The sequence below is a fragment of the Populus alba genome, chromosome 10 (assembly GCF_005239225.2).
Source record: "Populus alba chromosome 10, ASM523922v2, whole genome shotgun sequence".
Taxonomy (NCBI): Eukaryota; Viridiplantae; Streptophyta; class Magnoliopsida; order Malpighiales; family Salicaceae; genus Populus; species Populus alba.
The window spans coordinates 21,229,019-21,244,344 of record NC_133293.1 but is presented as its reverse complement, the minus strand read 5'-3'; the positions used below and the strand labels follow the sequence as shown (position 1 = coordinate 21,244,344).

General features: G+C 35.9%; 1 protein-coding gene across 3 annotated transcripts; it reads right to left on the bottom strand.

Moving 5' to 3' along the window:
* Positions 1 to 9,134: 9,134 nt before the first annotated feature.
* LOC118060098 (cationic amino acid transporter 6, chloroplastic) lies at positions 9,135 to 13,323 on the bottom strand. Of its 3 annotated transcripts, none has more exons than XR_012170884.1 (6): positions 12,640 to 13,323; positions 12,333 to 12,552; positions 11,891 to 12,239; positions 11,543 to 11,777; positions 10,089 to 10,316; positions 9,807 to 9,921 (listed from the first exon to the last, which is right to left on the bottom strand). XR_012170884.1 is itself a non-coding variant. In XM_035073233.2 (5 exons), the coding sequence occupies exons 1-5, from the start codon at positions 13,022 to 13,024 to the stop codon at positions 9,350 to 9,352; spliced, it is 1,761 nt and encodes a 586-aa protein (XP_034929124.1). In that variant the 5' UTR covers positions 13,025 to 13,315; the 3' UTR covers positions 9,135 to 9,349. The 3 variants fall into 3 exon arrangements, 1 of the variants encoding a protein (XP_034929124.1); XR_004689384.2 differs by having other exon boundaries at positions 10,089 to 10,301; positions 12,640 to 13,322; XM_035073233.2 differs by lacking the exon at positions 10,089 to 10,316 and having other exon boundaries at positions 9,135 to 9,921; positions 12,640 to 13,315.
* Between the last annotated feature and the right edge of the window lie 2,003 nt (positions 13,324 to 15,326).

The following is a 15,326-nucleotide window of genomic DNA, read 5'->3' as shown; positions in this document are numbered from 1 at the left end:
TCTAAAAATTATAAAAATTTTAGAAATATCATATTATTTATTGATTATATCAAATTAGATCTTCAAACTTTTAATTGTTATATATATATTTTTTATTTTGAATATTTTCTTTTCAATTTCGTCCTTTAAAATTTAAATTTTATATAAATTTTTATTTTTATTTTTATAATTGTTATTTACTTTTTCTTTATAATTTTTTTATTGAAATTTTGTATCTATTAAATTTGATTCTCATTCTTTTTATTGTTACTTATTTTATTTGAAATAATTTATGAAATGTTAATTATTATTATTTTAATTTCTTTATCTTTTAATTTTTTAGATTTGATCTCTATTATTTTTTTATTATTTATTTTATTTGAGATAATTTATGAAATTATTATTTTTTCAATTTCATTTCTATTTAACTTTTTAATTTATAAGATTTGTTCTTTATTATTTTAATAAACTTAAAAAAAAAACTTATTTTGCATGACACAACGAAATACTGAAAAGTGTTTTCCTATTTATTTTTCATTATACTATCAACACATTAAAAAATAATTCACTTTTTTAAAATTTATTTTTCAAAAAAAAACTACTTTCCAGCAAACAAACGAGGCCTTAATTAAATTTAAGGGCATTTAAAAATGTAATTAAGGTTATTTTTTTTTAATATATTAAAATAATTTTTTTATTTTTTAAAATATTGTCAACATCAATTTATTAAAATTATTTAAAAATATATATAAAAATTAAAAAAATAAAAAAAATTAAGTTTTTTCAAAAACATAATTTCAAAACGTGAAATGAAGAATTTCTTTCTAAAGGAAAGTAGATGAAATAATGTGTGAAAAGAATCTCGTTGACATGGAATTGCATGTCATTGTAGGTAGCAAGTTGATGTTAGCTGGTTCAAAAAGCTCCCCATGATGATGATGATGATGAAGATGATGGAGACTGTGACATGAGTGAGGACAGACCCAGATTGTCATCCTCCTGGCATGTAAAATCAAGTAGGAGAGGTACAAAAGAAGGGTAAAAATCTGCAGATCCCCAAAGGCACAAATCTTGTGGACCCTCGTGTTCTTGCACTGAAAATTACATGAGCAAGACTCTCATCAGCTTTAGGTTTTCAACTCCCCACTAAGAAAATCCACACCAGTTAAGCAGCATTATCTTCTGGAAGGGGATGTCTTTTCACAGAATCATCACCGTAATCTAAACTGAAAGCCACTAGCAATGGGCCAAATAAGAGATATTCCAGCCGGCCGGCCGGCCGGCCCCATCATTTATCCTCGCCTCCTCATCTCTTTCCTATGCCTTGCTTTACTGGGCTGTGCTTTTCATACCTACCTATATTGCCTGTCAGAGCGTACTACCGATTTGCGGTGGCAGGTATCTCGTGATTTTTGTGTGGCTGGGACAGTGACAACACCGCAATGCTTTTGGGAGAAGCGTGGTGAGGTTTTGCTAGGTTTTTTCTCTTTTTGGAATTTGTTTTTTTAAAAACAATAAATAGTACGTAAATTTAGCTTGTTGAAAGGTGTGTTCGTGTTTTGAGATGTTTTTCTAAATTATGTTTTAAATTTTAATTTTTTTTAATTTTATTTTTAAATAAAAAAATATTTTAAAAAGCAATCGCTATTACACTTTCAAACACTATTTAAAAAAATTATATCTGAAAAAAACTCAATTACATTTTATTATACCTCGATCCCAGATATACATTTAAAACCACTTGATCACATGATGTATCTTCAATATAAATTTCATTTAAAACATAAGAAAATAATGTTTTTAAATGCAAAAAATAATTTGTACCGCATAGTCAAACAAAACTCTAGATAAATGACATGTTTGGAAATATGATTATAATTGTTTTTTAAAGTATTTTTCATACTGAAATGTATAAAAAAAAATCCAAAACATATAAAAAAAATAATTTTTTAAAAATACGGGTATAATTACGTTTCCAAATACTCACAAAATTCTGGCTTAAAATCAAATAGGATCCACCTGTTCTACCAACCCAAATGAAAATATTAAACCAGTTTTTTTATAAATAAAAAAAATTAAATAAATGATAGAAACCTTAAAGTTGGAAGTAGAGGATAGGATAATTTGTTGAAATGGGAGAGGGCAAACATCATGATTGAGTCCCCCGAGAAATGATTTTTCCAAATTAAACCCCCCGTGTGATTAGACATAATCCCTTTAACACCCCTACCATGATCCCATCCAATCATTTACGTCCCAAATCTTACATGGATTCTGGATGGTCGAGTAACGTCCAATTAGATGGAGGACTCGATTGTGAATTTTTTTTGTTGGGGTAGTCAGCTGAAAATGGTGTGATGGGTGGGCATATTCATCTTCTCTTATAGGTAAAAGGTTTGTGGGGATAATATAAGCAATGCATCCTTCTTTATCTTTATGGCAGGATCTATGGACATGGCATGACCTTGAGCGATATATTTTATCTTTTACAATATAGTTTTTTTTTTTCAAGGATCTGTTTTATTTCCTGAAAAAAAGAGAGGCTGAATCTGTGCATAAAGTTAAAGAATACGAGCACTACAACATGACTTGAATTATTTTTGGATTGGTCTTCTCATTTCCCTTTTCACCTTTTATCTGCATAGAATCCATTTAGTGGAAACCACCATTTGCTACCCACTTCTCCTTGGAGGCATCCTCTGCCCTAGTTTTTCAAGATGCTCATGGAGCATAAATCTTATCCGATATTGACCACAAAAGAATCTGAAGAGACAATCAGATTTTGTAATTAGTCAAACCATCCACTTGGAAGTTATTAAACTTGATTCACGATTTGACTTTGTACAAAACGTGAATCACATATTGGGAGGATTAACATAAATTAACATGGATTAATATATATTTTTTAAAAAATTATGTAGTTTCAATAAAACAAAAAAAAAATTAAAAATTTCAAGTTTTTTTATTGGATTTTAACGAGTTAACTAGGTTTTTCGCTGAAAAAATCGAAGTGAGGCCATACAAGATTGACAAACTGTTTCGTTACAGTACAGTTCAAGTATATATGGAGGGGGTTAGAGGAGAATCAGAATAGAATTTTACCCTTTTTAAGAACAGAAGGACAACGTCATTTTTCTCACTTTAATTTTTAGGGTAAGAATTCTGAAGCATGGTTTATTAAAGGTCCGAGTGTGGTGGTTCCTAAGACGCCGATGGAGGTCCCTGTTTCCCTCCCAATGGACACGGTGAGGTCCAAAACTTTGTGGATGAACATGAAGAAACAGGTGCAAACTGACCCCTGCACTAGACAAAAAAGATTCAACTAGGCCCATAATTCTTTGTTTCCATGTCTATTTTGTCACAAGGCATGCCCTTCTGCTCTTGCCGGATGATTTTCTTCCTATTTTACAGTTAATAATGATGCATGGATAAATTCATAGGTTTTGGTTAGTGTTGTAGAAGAGAACTCATAAACATAAGCATGTAAAGGAAAGATAGATTCGGTGGGTTGTAATAACAAAAAGTCGTAACCAAAAAGCATTAATTGAAGGATATCTCTGAAGAGCATTTCAACTATGAATCTAACTTATATCTAAATTGCATCGATTATTGTCACAGTCAAAGGAAAGTGGGAAACGAGCTCCATGATTAGGCAAGACCACTCCACTCGTACCGACCTTGCAAGCGACATGATTTGCCCTAGCTCAGGTTTTCATTGCAGGTTGGTTAATGGAGCTTTAAGAAAGGAGTGACAAGACATGGGGGAAATTGTTCTTTTCTAGCAACCATCTACACTGTGATTCTAACTCTATCCCTTGTAGCTTGTTAAAGAAATGTCCTGATGTTTGTCAATTTGTATTTAATTAGGCAATCAGCCTCAATAATCATTAAATTATGCAAAAGCATCTTTTCCTTTTCAAAGTGACATCATATCGAACTTTTCTCACTCTTGATTTATTCTCAAACCCCATTTCTTTAATCCAATTTGAATGTGAAGATCATCATTCCCAGAATATATTTCAACAAAACCCCATTTATTTAATTCTCTAAATTCACCCAGTATGACCCTTATTTTGACAAACAGATTCAAATTGGTGTCATTTTTGTTAAATAATATTTATGTTGTCTTATTTATTAAGGGTAGAATAGTACTTTCAGTTTAACCTATATATACTTTATTTGTAATTAGGTTAAGACTATGCATTCATAATATACAGTTTATTCAGAATTCTAGCCTCCTTTTTGTGTTTGATCTCAATTAGTTTAACATGGTATCAGAGCTGGTTTTATGGAACGAAGCTTAATCCCAAATACAGCTTCGCGGATCCAACTCTACGGTGAGTTGGCTGGGGGTTTGCAGGGGGCAGCGCGCAATTTTTTTTTTTTTTTTTTGGAGTGATATTTTGTCTTCCGCTTCTGCAAAATTAGGTATTTCGACAGTCTCTGCAATTATTTTGGTATTTCGACAGTTTCTGCAATTATTTTGGTATTTCGTCTTCCCTTCAGCTTCTGCAATTTGGTATCTGCGTTCAATTTTTGCAAATTTGTTTTGTGTTTTGGGAGTAATCGTATAATTTCGAGAAGATATTTGTTTAGTTTATGCAATTGAGTATTTTGTCTTCCGCTGCTTTTGCATTCTGGTTATTTGTGATTGTTGATTATGGCTACTGAAAGAGATGATTCGCTTCAGTCTGTAAGTGTGAGGTTGGATGGGAAGAACTATTCATATTGGAGTTATGTAATGAGAAATTTTCTTAAGGGTAAGAAGATGTGGGGGTATGTTAGTGGAACTTATGTGATACCTAAGAATATTGAGGAGGGGGATGCTGGTTTGATAGATACATGGGAAGCAAATAATGCAAAGATCATTACTTGGATCAACAATTCTGTTGAGCATTCAATAGGTACGCAGTTGACGAAATATGAGACAGCAAAAGAGGTTTGGGATCATCTGCAAAGGTTATTCACACAATCAAATTTTGCAAAACAGTATCAATTAGAGAATGACATACGAGCTCTTCATCAGAAGAATATGAGTATTCAAGAGTTTTATTCTGCTATGACAGATCTTTGGGATCAATTAGCTCTTACTGAATCGACAGAATTAAAGGCATGTGGTGCCTATATTGAGCGTAGAGAGCAGCAAAGATTGGTACAGTTTTTAACAGCACTTCGCAGTGATTTCGAAGGACTTAGAGGTTCAATTCTGCATCGTTCTCCACTGCCTTCTGTTGACTCTGTTGTCAGTGAGTTATTGGCTGAAGAAATACGTTTTCAGTCTTATTCTGAAAAAGGAATTCTTTCTGCTTCAAATCCTTCAGTACTAGCAGTACCTTCTAGGTCATTCTCTAATAATCAGAATAAGTCTCACACAAGGGTTGGCTTCGATGAGTGCAGCTTCTGTAAGCAGAAAGGTCATTGGAAGGCTTAGTGTCCTAAGTTGAGACATCAGAATCAAGCTTGGAAGCCTGAAAATCAGTCACAATCTAATGCTCATAGACCACCTCAGGGTTATAAACCACAACACCACAATACTGCAGCAGTAGCTTCCTCGAGTTCTATTACCGATCTTAATATTTTGGCTGAGCAATTTCAGAAGTTTCTCTCCTTGCAGCCACAAGCAATGTCCGCTTCTTCTTCCATAGGTCAGTTGCCTCATAGTTCCTCAGGTATGTCACATTCTGAATGGGTCTTGGATTCTGGTGCTTCTCATCATATGTCTCCAGATTCCTCATCTTTTACCTCTATATCCCATTTATCCTCCATTCCTGTTATGACTGCTGATGGCACTCAAATGCCCTTAGCAGGTGTTGGTTCTGTTGTCACACCTCACATGTCTCTCCCTAATGTTTATCTTATTCCACAACTCAAATTGAATCTTGCGTCTGTTGGTCAAATATGTGATTCTGGTGATTATTTAGTCATGTTTTCTGGTTCCTTTTGTTGTATACAGGATCTGCAGTCTCAGAAGCTGATTGGGACAGGCCGTAGGGAGAATGGACTTTATATTTTGGATGAGTTAAAAGTGCCAGTTGTTGCTGCTGCCGCTGCTACTACTACAGTTGATTTGTCTTCCTTTCATTTGAGTATTTCATCTTCTAGTTTTTATTTATGGCATTCCCGTCTAGGTCATGTTTCGTCTTCTCGTTTGAGATTTTTGGCATCCACAGGAGCTTTAGGAAATTTGAAAACTTGTGACATTTCTGATTGTAGTGGATGTAAATTGGCAAAATTTTCTGCCTTACCTTTTAATCGAAGTATTTCTGTTTCTTCTTCACCATTTGATTTGATTCATTCTGATGTATGGGGACCTTCTCCTGTTGCCACAAAAGGAGGGTCTCGATATTATGTCTCTTTTATTGATGATCATACTCGTTATTGTTGGGTTTATTTAATGAAACATCGTTCTGAATTCTTTGAGATATATGCAGCTTTTCGAGCTCTTATCAAAACTTAATATTCTACTGTGATCAAATGCTTTAGGTGTGATTTAGGTGGGGAATACACTTCTAATAAATTTTGCCAATTGCTTGCCCTAGATGGAACCATCCACCAAACTTCATGTACAGATACTCCTGAGCAAAATGGTGTTGCTGAAAGAAAACATAGGCACATTGTCGAAACTGCTCGTTCTCTCTTGTTGTCTGCTTTTGTTCCTAGTGAGTTTTGGGGAGAAGTTGTTCTTACTGCTGTAAGCTTGATTAATACAATTCCATCTTCTCATAGTTCGGGTCTATCTCCTTTTGAAAAGTTATATGGGTATGTCCCTGATTATTCCTCATTTAGAGTCTTTGGTTGTACTTGTTTCGTTCTTCGTCCTCATGTAGAACGAAGTAAGCTATCCTCTCGATCCGCTATTTGTGTCTTTTTGGGCTATGGTGAAGGTAAAAAGGGTTATCGTTGTTTTGATCCAATCACTCAGAAACTTTATGTGTCTCGTCATGTTGTCTTCCTTGAGCATATACCTTTCTTTTCTATTCCATCCACTACTCATAACCTGACTAAATCTGATCTTATTAGTATAGATCCATTTTCTAAGGATTCTGGTAATGATAGCTCTCCCCATGTTCGATCAATTTGTACTCATAACTCTGCAGGTACTGGTACTTTACTCTCTGGCACACCTGAAGCTCCATTCTCATCTACAGCCCTTCAAGCTTCATCTGAGATTGTGGATCCACCTCCACGTCAGTCCATCCGTATTCGTAAGTCCACAAAACTACCAGATTTTGCTTATTCTTGTTATTCTTCATCATTTACTTCCTTTTTAGCCTCTATTCATTGTCTTATTGAGCCCTCTTCCTATAAAGAGGCAATTCTTGATCCTCTTTGGCAGCAAGCTATGGATGAGGAACTTTCTGCATTGCATAAGACAGATACTTGGGATCTGGTTCCTCTACCTCCTGGTAAGAGTGTTGTTGGTTGTCGTTGGGTGTATAAGATCAAGACTAATTCTGATGGGTCTATTGAGCGATATAAAGCTAGGTTGGTTGCCAAAGGATACTCTCAACAGTATGGTATGGACTATGAGGAGACATTTGCTCCGGTTGCAAAAATGACTACTATTCGTACTCTTATTGCCGTAGCTTCGATTCGTCAATGGCATATTTCTCAACTTGATGTTAAAAATGCCTTCTTGAATGGAGATCTTCAAGAAGAAGTTTATATGGCACCCCCTCCTGGTATTTCACATGACTCTGGATATGTTTGTAAGCTTAAGAAAGCATTATATGGTCTCAAACAAGCATCCCGTGCTTGGTTTGAGAAATTCTCTATTGTGATCTCGTCACTTGGCTTTGTTTCTAGCAGTCATGATTCTGCTCTTTTTATTAAGTGCACTGATGCAGGTCGTATCATTCTGTCTTTATATGTTGATGACATGATTATTACTGGTGATGACATTGATGGTATTTCAGTTTTGAAGACAGAGTTGGCTAGACGATTTGAGATGAAGGATTTGGGTTATCTTCGATATTTCCTGGGTATTGAGGTAGCATACTCACCTAGAGGTTACCTTCTTTCTCAGTCGAAATATGTTGCAGATATTCTTGAGCGGGCTAGACTTACTGATAACAAGACTGTGGATACTCCTATTGAGGTTAACGCAAGGTACTCTTCTTCTGATGGTTTACCTTTGATAGATCCTACTTTATACCGCACTATTGTTGGGAGTTTGGTATATCTCACCATTACTCGTCCAGATATTGCATATGTTGTTCATGTTGTTAGTCAGTTTGTTGCTTCTCCTACTACTGTTCATTGGGCAGCTGTTCTTCGTATTTTGCGATATCTTCGGGGTACAGTTTTTCAAAGTCTTTTACTTTCATCCACCTCTTCCTTGGAGTTACGTGCATACTCTGATGCTGATCATGGTAGTGATCCCACAGATCGCAAGTCTGTTACCGGGTTTTGTATCTTTTTAGGTGATTCTCTTATTTCTTGGAAGAGCAAGAAACAATCTATTGTTTCTCAATCATCCACCGAAGCAGAATATCGTGCCATGGCATCTACTACCAAAGAGATTATTTGGTTACGTTGGTTACTTGCTGATATGGGAGTTTCCTTTTCCCATCCTACTCCTATGTATTGTGACAACCAGAGTTCTATTCAGATTGCTCACAACTCGGTTTTTCATGAGCGGACTAAGCACATTGAAATCGATTGTCATCTTACTCGTCATCATCTCAAGCATGGAACCATTACTTTGCCTTTTGTTCCTTCTTCATTGCAGATTGCAGATTTCTTTACCAAGGCGCATTCCATATCTCGTTTTCGTTTTCTAGTTGGCAAACTCTCGATGCTTGTAGCTGCCGCATCGTGAGTTTGAAGGGAGATGTTAAATAATATTTATGTTGTCTTATTTATTAAGGGTAGAATAGTACTTTCATTTTAACCTATATATACTTTATTTGTAATTAGGTTAAGACTATGCATTCATAATATACAGTTTATTCAGAATTCTAGCCTCCTTTTTGTGTTTGATCTCAATTAGTTTAACAATTTTAACCCTTCAATCGAGTCCAATCAATCCAAATTAACCAGAAGGAACTCATCATAGCTCCATCATCGGCCAGGATTAATTACTGTTGTAAAAACACAATGGAAATGACTTCTTTTCTAAGCTACGCTGCTCTCATTCATGAACTGTTCAAGTCGAACAAGCAAATTTAATGGTAGTTGATGGATCGCATGAAGCTGATGTACAAAGGATCACACGGCCTAATTTCAAGTCTACCTCCCTTCACCAGCTATACAAGCAGCAGCCAGTTCTGCAAAATTCCTTCTATTCTATGCCTTCCTTTGGTATCCATGAACCACTCAAAAAGCAGAGGTCACTACCAAGGAAAAGGTAAATGAGAAGGATAAATTTTTACACTTTGAAACTAGGGTCCTGATCACTCTCTCCTGATTCCTTCAAAATCCCACCATTCTTTTGACCGAAAGAGCCTTCTGCTTCAGCATCGAAGCTCGCATGGACACTGTACAGAACATATACAAGCACAGCTAGAGCTGAAAAGAAGACGAACCGCACATAGGATGGACCACCAAGAGACCCCAGCAAGAATATGTTCAAGAAGATAGATACACACGGTATCCATGGCATCAATGGAACACCCCAAAATTCAGGCTTTCTTGCTTGTGGCACCAAGCAATGAAAGAGCTGCATTATTGCAATCGCTATCACCGAGCAAGCACCGAGCATAAAGGCTTTTCCCTTGCCTTGTGGCATGAAGTGCCAAATGAGAGTGAATAGGATAGAGGTCAAGGAAAACGAGCACAGGAAGGCTAATGTAGGCCACGGATTGGTCGTCCCTATGGCTACGTAACGTCTGTAAACTACAGCATTAGCCACCATGTAGAAGACAAATAGCGTGCCGATTGATACGAGATTGAGGAGGACATCTAAATCAGTGAAAAGAGCAATTGCAGCAGTGAAGATTCCTGAAAAAGAAATCATAACACATATTAAAGATGATGCGTTGAAAATTGATCAAAACAGGATAATAAACTCATCCTTGTGAGCAAGTGTCAATGTCACTCAGTAAATTCCTAGCACATGTCTTGGAAATATCATAGTTTTCTGTACTGATTTCTTTACAGTTTAGTACCGTATCTTTGAAGCTCGAAAACCCTTATTTTTTATATCCCATCTTAGTAGAAGTATACATAATCAAATGCTGCTGAAATGTTGCCGCATCTAGCAGTTTCCACCAGATATCAATATGCCTGGCATGTGCTCTCCTCCTAATTCATCCACGTCTCCCCTTCTTTTCAGAGACGCATGCCAGTCCCGCCTAGTCTGTTTATATAAATTCAGCCATCTGTAGAAAGATTTGCTGTCTTCAAGAAACCCTTCAGTATTTCTTAACTAAACAACAAATCCTACTTCTAGAACTAGTAATTAACTAATAGATGCAAACTATACATCATCAAACACCCAACCAGTCACGTGAACAGGAGAAAAGGGACCAAGAAAGACCAATTTGAAGAATCTAATAGTAAAATGTTCACTCACTTTCCACAAAGCAAAGGCATACCAATTTGGCAAGGTGATGGTCCAGCTCAGAGGGTCCAAAATACAATGAGACAAAGCGCGAGTTCCTCGTAAGGGTTTCCTATTAGGGACACTTTCGGACGTACCCTGCCTCAATAATTTACAGGGCATAGCATTTATCCAAAGCTTTCTTGCGCTATCAAACAACCAAATAATGTTAATTTTCAGCATCTCTGTACCTTGTACAAAGTGAATGTTGCGATCACTAATTTTATATTCTATCTCGTAAACTTACACTAATGGAACCAGTAATTCTTCATGCATGGCCTCGCAGCAAATGCATATTGCTTGTTGGGTAATGACTACACAATTCCTGCGGGGCAAAGGAAAAACAAAAAACTAGCAATTCTAATTCTCTCGTCAAGATTAAACCCCTTCCCAGTTACCGTTTACACATGACATCCGAAGGGCCATTCCTATACCATTTCTCTGAAAGCCATGGTTGTATCTTAGCCTCAGTGGCCTAACTTCGCTGGTTGACTCAGAAACTCACTATCGGGATCTTGACTTGGACCAGGTTTCAAGATATCAACTCGCAAACCAAATCCAAGCATGTCAACTCCAGTTAAAATTAAAACGAGAAAAGAGAAAATGCCGTTGTAATAAAATAAATAATTCGTACTAGTCTGGAGATTCATAAATGGACTCGATAATTCGATGATCCAGATCCGATCTGGTCTTAGTCACAACAAGAAGGCAAAACGGCAAGTAATTAATGCTCCATTTACAAGGAATGAGAGGCAACAACATGATCAAGAACATAAATGCATCACGACCTGCAAAACTGAAACGGTTCAAGTAGGCCCCATAACCCAACAACTTATCAAGAACAAACGCGAGAACATCGAGGATAAAGCCAAGACTATCCACGTTACAGAGCACACACAATGACACAAATATTTCATTATTAAAAACAAAAAATAAAAAGCCATGACAAAACATTTCCTCATACGTGCAGGTGATAATTTTCAAGAAAAAAACAAGCAACCACATGATAAAAACACGTACCAAGAAATACGGAAGCATTAACGGGTGTTGATGTCTTTGGGTGGACCCTGGCAAACCACGCAGGGACAACATTGGACCGTCCGATAACACACATGTATCTAGCTTGCCCCAGCATTGCAACTAATAATGACGTAAGGATCCCAAAGCTGGCCCCCATCCCTATCACGTTAGACACCCATTTCCAGCCGTCGGATTTCCCTCTAAATGCTGCTGAGAATGGTGCGTCTGCATCAATCTACATGGTCACCACCGCACCCAATTGCAACAAACTTTCAGTCATTTTCCAAGTAATTTGCGGTGATATTAAATTAATTATCATTCTAATTGATTGATTGATTAATCAATTACCATATCATAAGGGAGGAGCATGGACATGGAAGCGGACATGAGGCAATAGAGAACGGTGACAATTATAACAGAGCCAGAAACTCCAATAGGGATATCCTTCACTGGGTTATGGACTTCTTCAGCTAGAGTAGAAACAGCGTCATATCCAATATAACTCAGATACACCATTGCTGCTCCATTGAACACACCAGGAGCTCCGAATGGGAAAAACCCAGATGGATTCTTTGGGTCTGCTGGCTCTGTGAAGTTTTTCGAATCTCCTTTCCAGAATCCCATTAGTATCACAAACCCAATGAACAATATGTGCAAGGCAGTTAACACCATGTTCACAACTGAACTCTCTCTTGTGCTGTAAACCAAGAACAAGGTGGTCATATTTAGCAAGCGAAAGCTGGTCTAAGAATACTGTGAATACTATAAAGAAACGATTTTTTTTTGGTACCTGTAGCAGATGATGAGAGTGATGGCTAAGACAACAAGAACTGCAAAAACATCAATTTCATTGAAGCCATCAGGGAGTACATGGACAACAAGTCTCCATTTTGATGTGGAAATGCCAATTGCGGAGCCTAGATAGGCAGTGAAGCTTCTAGCAACAGCGGCGTTTGACATGACATAATCCATTATAAGATTGGCACCGGTTAAAAACGCTGCAAACTCACCTGTCAAGTAAACAAGGAAAATCCAGTAAGCATTTTTTGCCAATTGTGCAACAGTTCCTCGGCAGCACACTAGTGGTTGTTACTTACCAAAAGTGACACGGAGATAACTGAAAGCACCGCCGGCTACGGGCATGTCGACGGCGAACTCGGTGTAACAAAAGGCGGAGAGGAGAGCACAGAGACCAGCAATGGCATAAGAGATAATAACTGATGGGCCAGCGCAGACACGGCTGGCATGGCCAGTGGTGACAAAAACACCAGCACCAACCATACCACCGATGCCAAACCCAACAAGGTCATACCAACGAAGAGTTCTTTGCATTTCAGAACCAGACCTGGCCTTGACCCTGCTCATTTCTTCATAAGAAGTTGAGACTGAACCAGCCCGCCTGGCAAAACGAGCTGGGGTCTGAGCCAGGGCCTGGATGTAAGAATTCAAGCTAGAGAAAGAGGAACCATGACTGCTCTCCATTGACAAAAACAAAAAACAAAAAAAAAAACCTCTTTTTAACAATCTTATATCTCTTTCTCAAGCTTCTGCGTGGTGAGTGAAGAGGAGATGAGTGGGACTTATAAAGGGCGAGGACTGACAATGGAAGGTGAATAAAAGGGCCACTTTGTGTGTGTGTGTGTGTGTGTGTGTGTCAATCAATCTCTCCTCTTAGGTTTGTATTATAGCGTCCACTATCCTGCTGGCTGCTTTGACTACGGTTATTCTTAGAAAAGGATTCATATAGCTAATGCTATGGCATTGTTGCGTGGGTGTTTTTGGATTGCATTTGGTATTTGTAGACATGAACATTGATGAGTAAAGGAGGGTTTGATCTCAAGTGGCTGCTGATTCGATTGGTTTTTGATAAGAGGAGGATTTGGCGTGGCTTAGCGCGGCTGGTGGCGTGTGTATGTTCATACCCCCCCCTCTTTGTTAATTACGATTTAAACTTTAGAGGCATTAATGTTATGTTCAAGAATGGTCTAGCATGTGTAAAAATATGTTGATACGTTGAAAATATATTAATTTGACAGTTTTTATTGACCCAAGTAGTTGACACGTTAGAAAAAAATATATATATTCATTTTAAAAATATAATTTAATAGGGCATACTTGATTTTTTAAAGTTGCTTTCGAGAAATATTGATTTTCATTTATAATTTGTTTGGTATAATGATATATTAGTTGATTTTTAAATTAACTTTTTTTAAAAAATAAAATATACAAAAAAAATTAAACTTTATCAAGAATATAAAAACAAATAACTTCTAGTATCCAATTACACTGTCAATTAAGTGGTTTGTTGGAAATATGATTACAGATAATTACATAATTTGTCAGGAGTGTAATTACAGTTGCTTTTCAAAGTATTTTTAATATTAAATTGTATTAAGAATAATATTTTTTTATTTTTTAAAATTTATTTTTGAGATCATTAAAACAACATTTAGAAACATTTAAAATATAAAATAATTTGAAATTTTTTTTTATAAAAAAAACGGATTTACATGTGTTTACAAACGCTCTCAAGACACGTGGCCGACGAGAAACAATGGCTGTGGTGACTGGCGCATGAATGATCACACAACCAAAACGACGCCTCTGGCTGGCAAAAACCATGCTTGTAGCTCTCATCAAGAAACGAGGCTCACGATCTCGAAAAGTTAATTCCGTTTATTCAGTACGCTAAATGAAGCAAAATTGGTGGTTGAATCTCGTGCTTGATTTAAGAAAGGTATTATTATTCATTGTGGTCCTAACAAACCCATCGAATCAAATTTCATATCATACATCCACTTTTTTGTTTTTTATTTTTTCTATGGAGTTGTTATTTTTGTATTTTTAAAATGTTTTAATATTTTAATATAAAAATTAAATTTTCAAATATTAAAAAAATATTTAAGGAACTTAAAACTTATGTAATAGTGTATTTGCAATTATTTTTCAAATAACTTTTTATACCAAAATAAATATCAATAAGATTTTTTATTTTTAAAAAAAATATTTTTAATATCAGCTAATTAAAATAGTTTGAAAATATTAAAAACATATTAATTTAAAATAAATAAAAAAAATTAAAATTTTTTAAAAATACTTTTAAAATATAAAAATAACTTCTATTTCATATGGTTTAAAATTAGAGTCGAAGTAGATCTGAGATGGGTTTAAATAATGCACTGCAAAGTGCAAAGTGCAAGCAACTTGGTGGCTACAACGGGAAGAGGAGAATACAAGGGGCTGAGGCCAGGTGCTAGAAACGTCTAAAGGAGGTGCACTAGCCTTGCCTTTTATTTACCACCATTAATGACACCTTGTATCGAATCACCTTCATGATGATGATGATGATGATGATGAAATCACAAATTCTAATAAATCTTCCCGAGTGCTCCTTTCAGGAAAGGGGACTGTGGTGCAGCTTCCTTTTGATATATTTTTTTTATTTTTCATATCAACAAATTAAAATAAATATTAAAAAAAAAACACTTTTGGTTTGATAATTTTTTTTTTGAAAAAATCCAAGTTGAAAACACTTGTTTGTCTTGTCTCCTTCTTTGTCGATCTAAGCCATGGGTGCTTGGATTACCTATATTGAGATATACAATTTCTTCCCTTTTTCCTCTGGTAATTTCGTTTTTATATTTAATTATTGTCAGAGGACTAGACGTGTTCTTCATCAATTTCATGCAGCTGCTGGAAATGTTTTTATGTTTCGATATTCAATTTTCTCATGATAGAATTATAGGCAAATAAATTATGTATGAATTAAATTAAAAACAAGCTC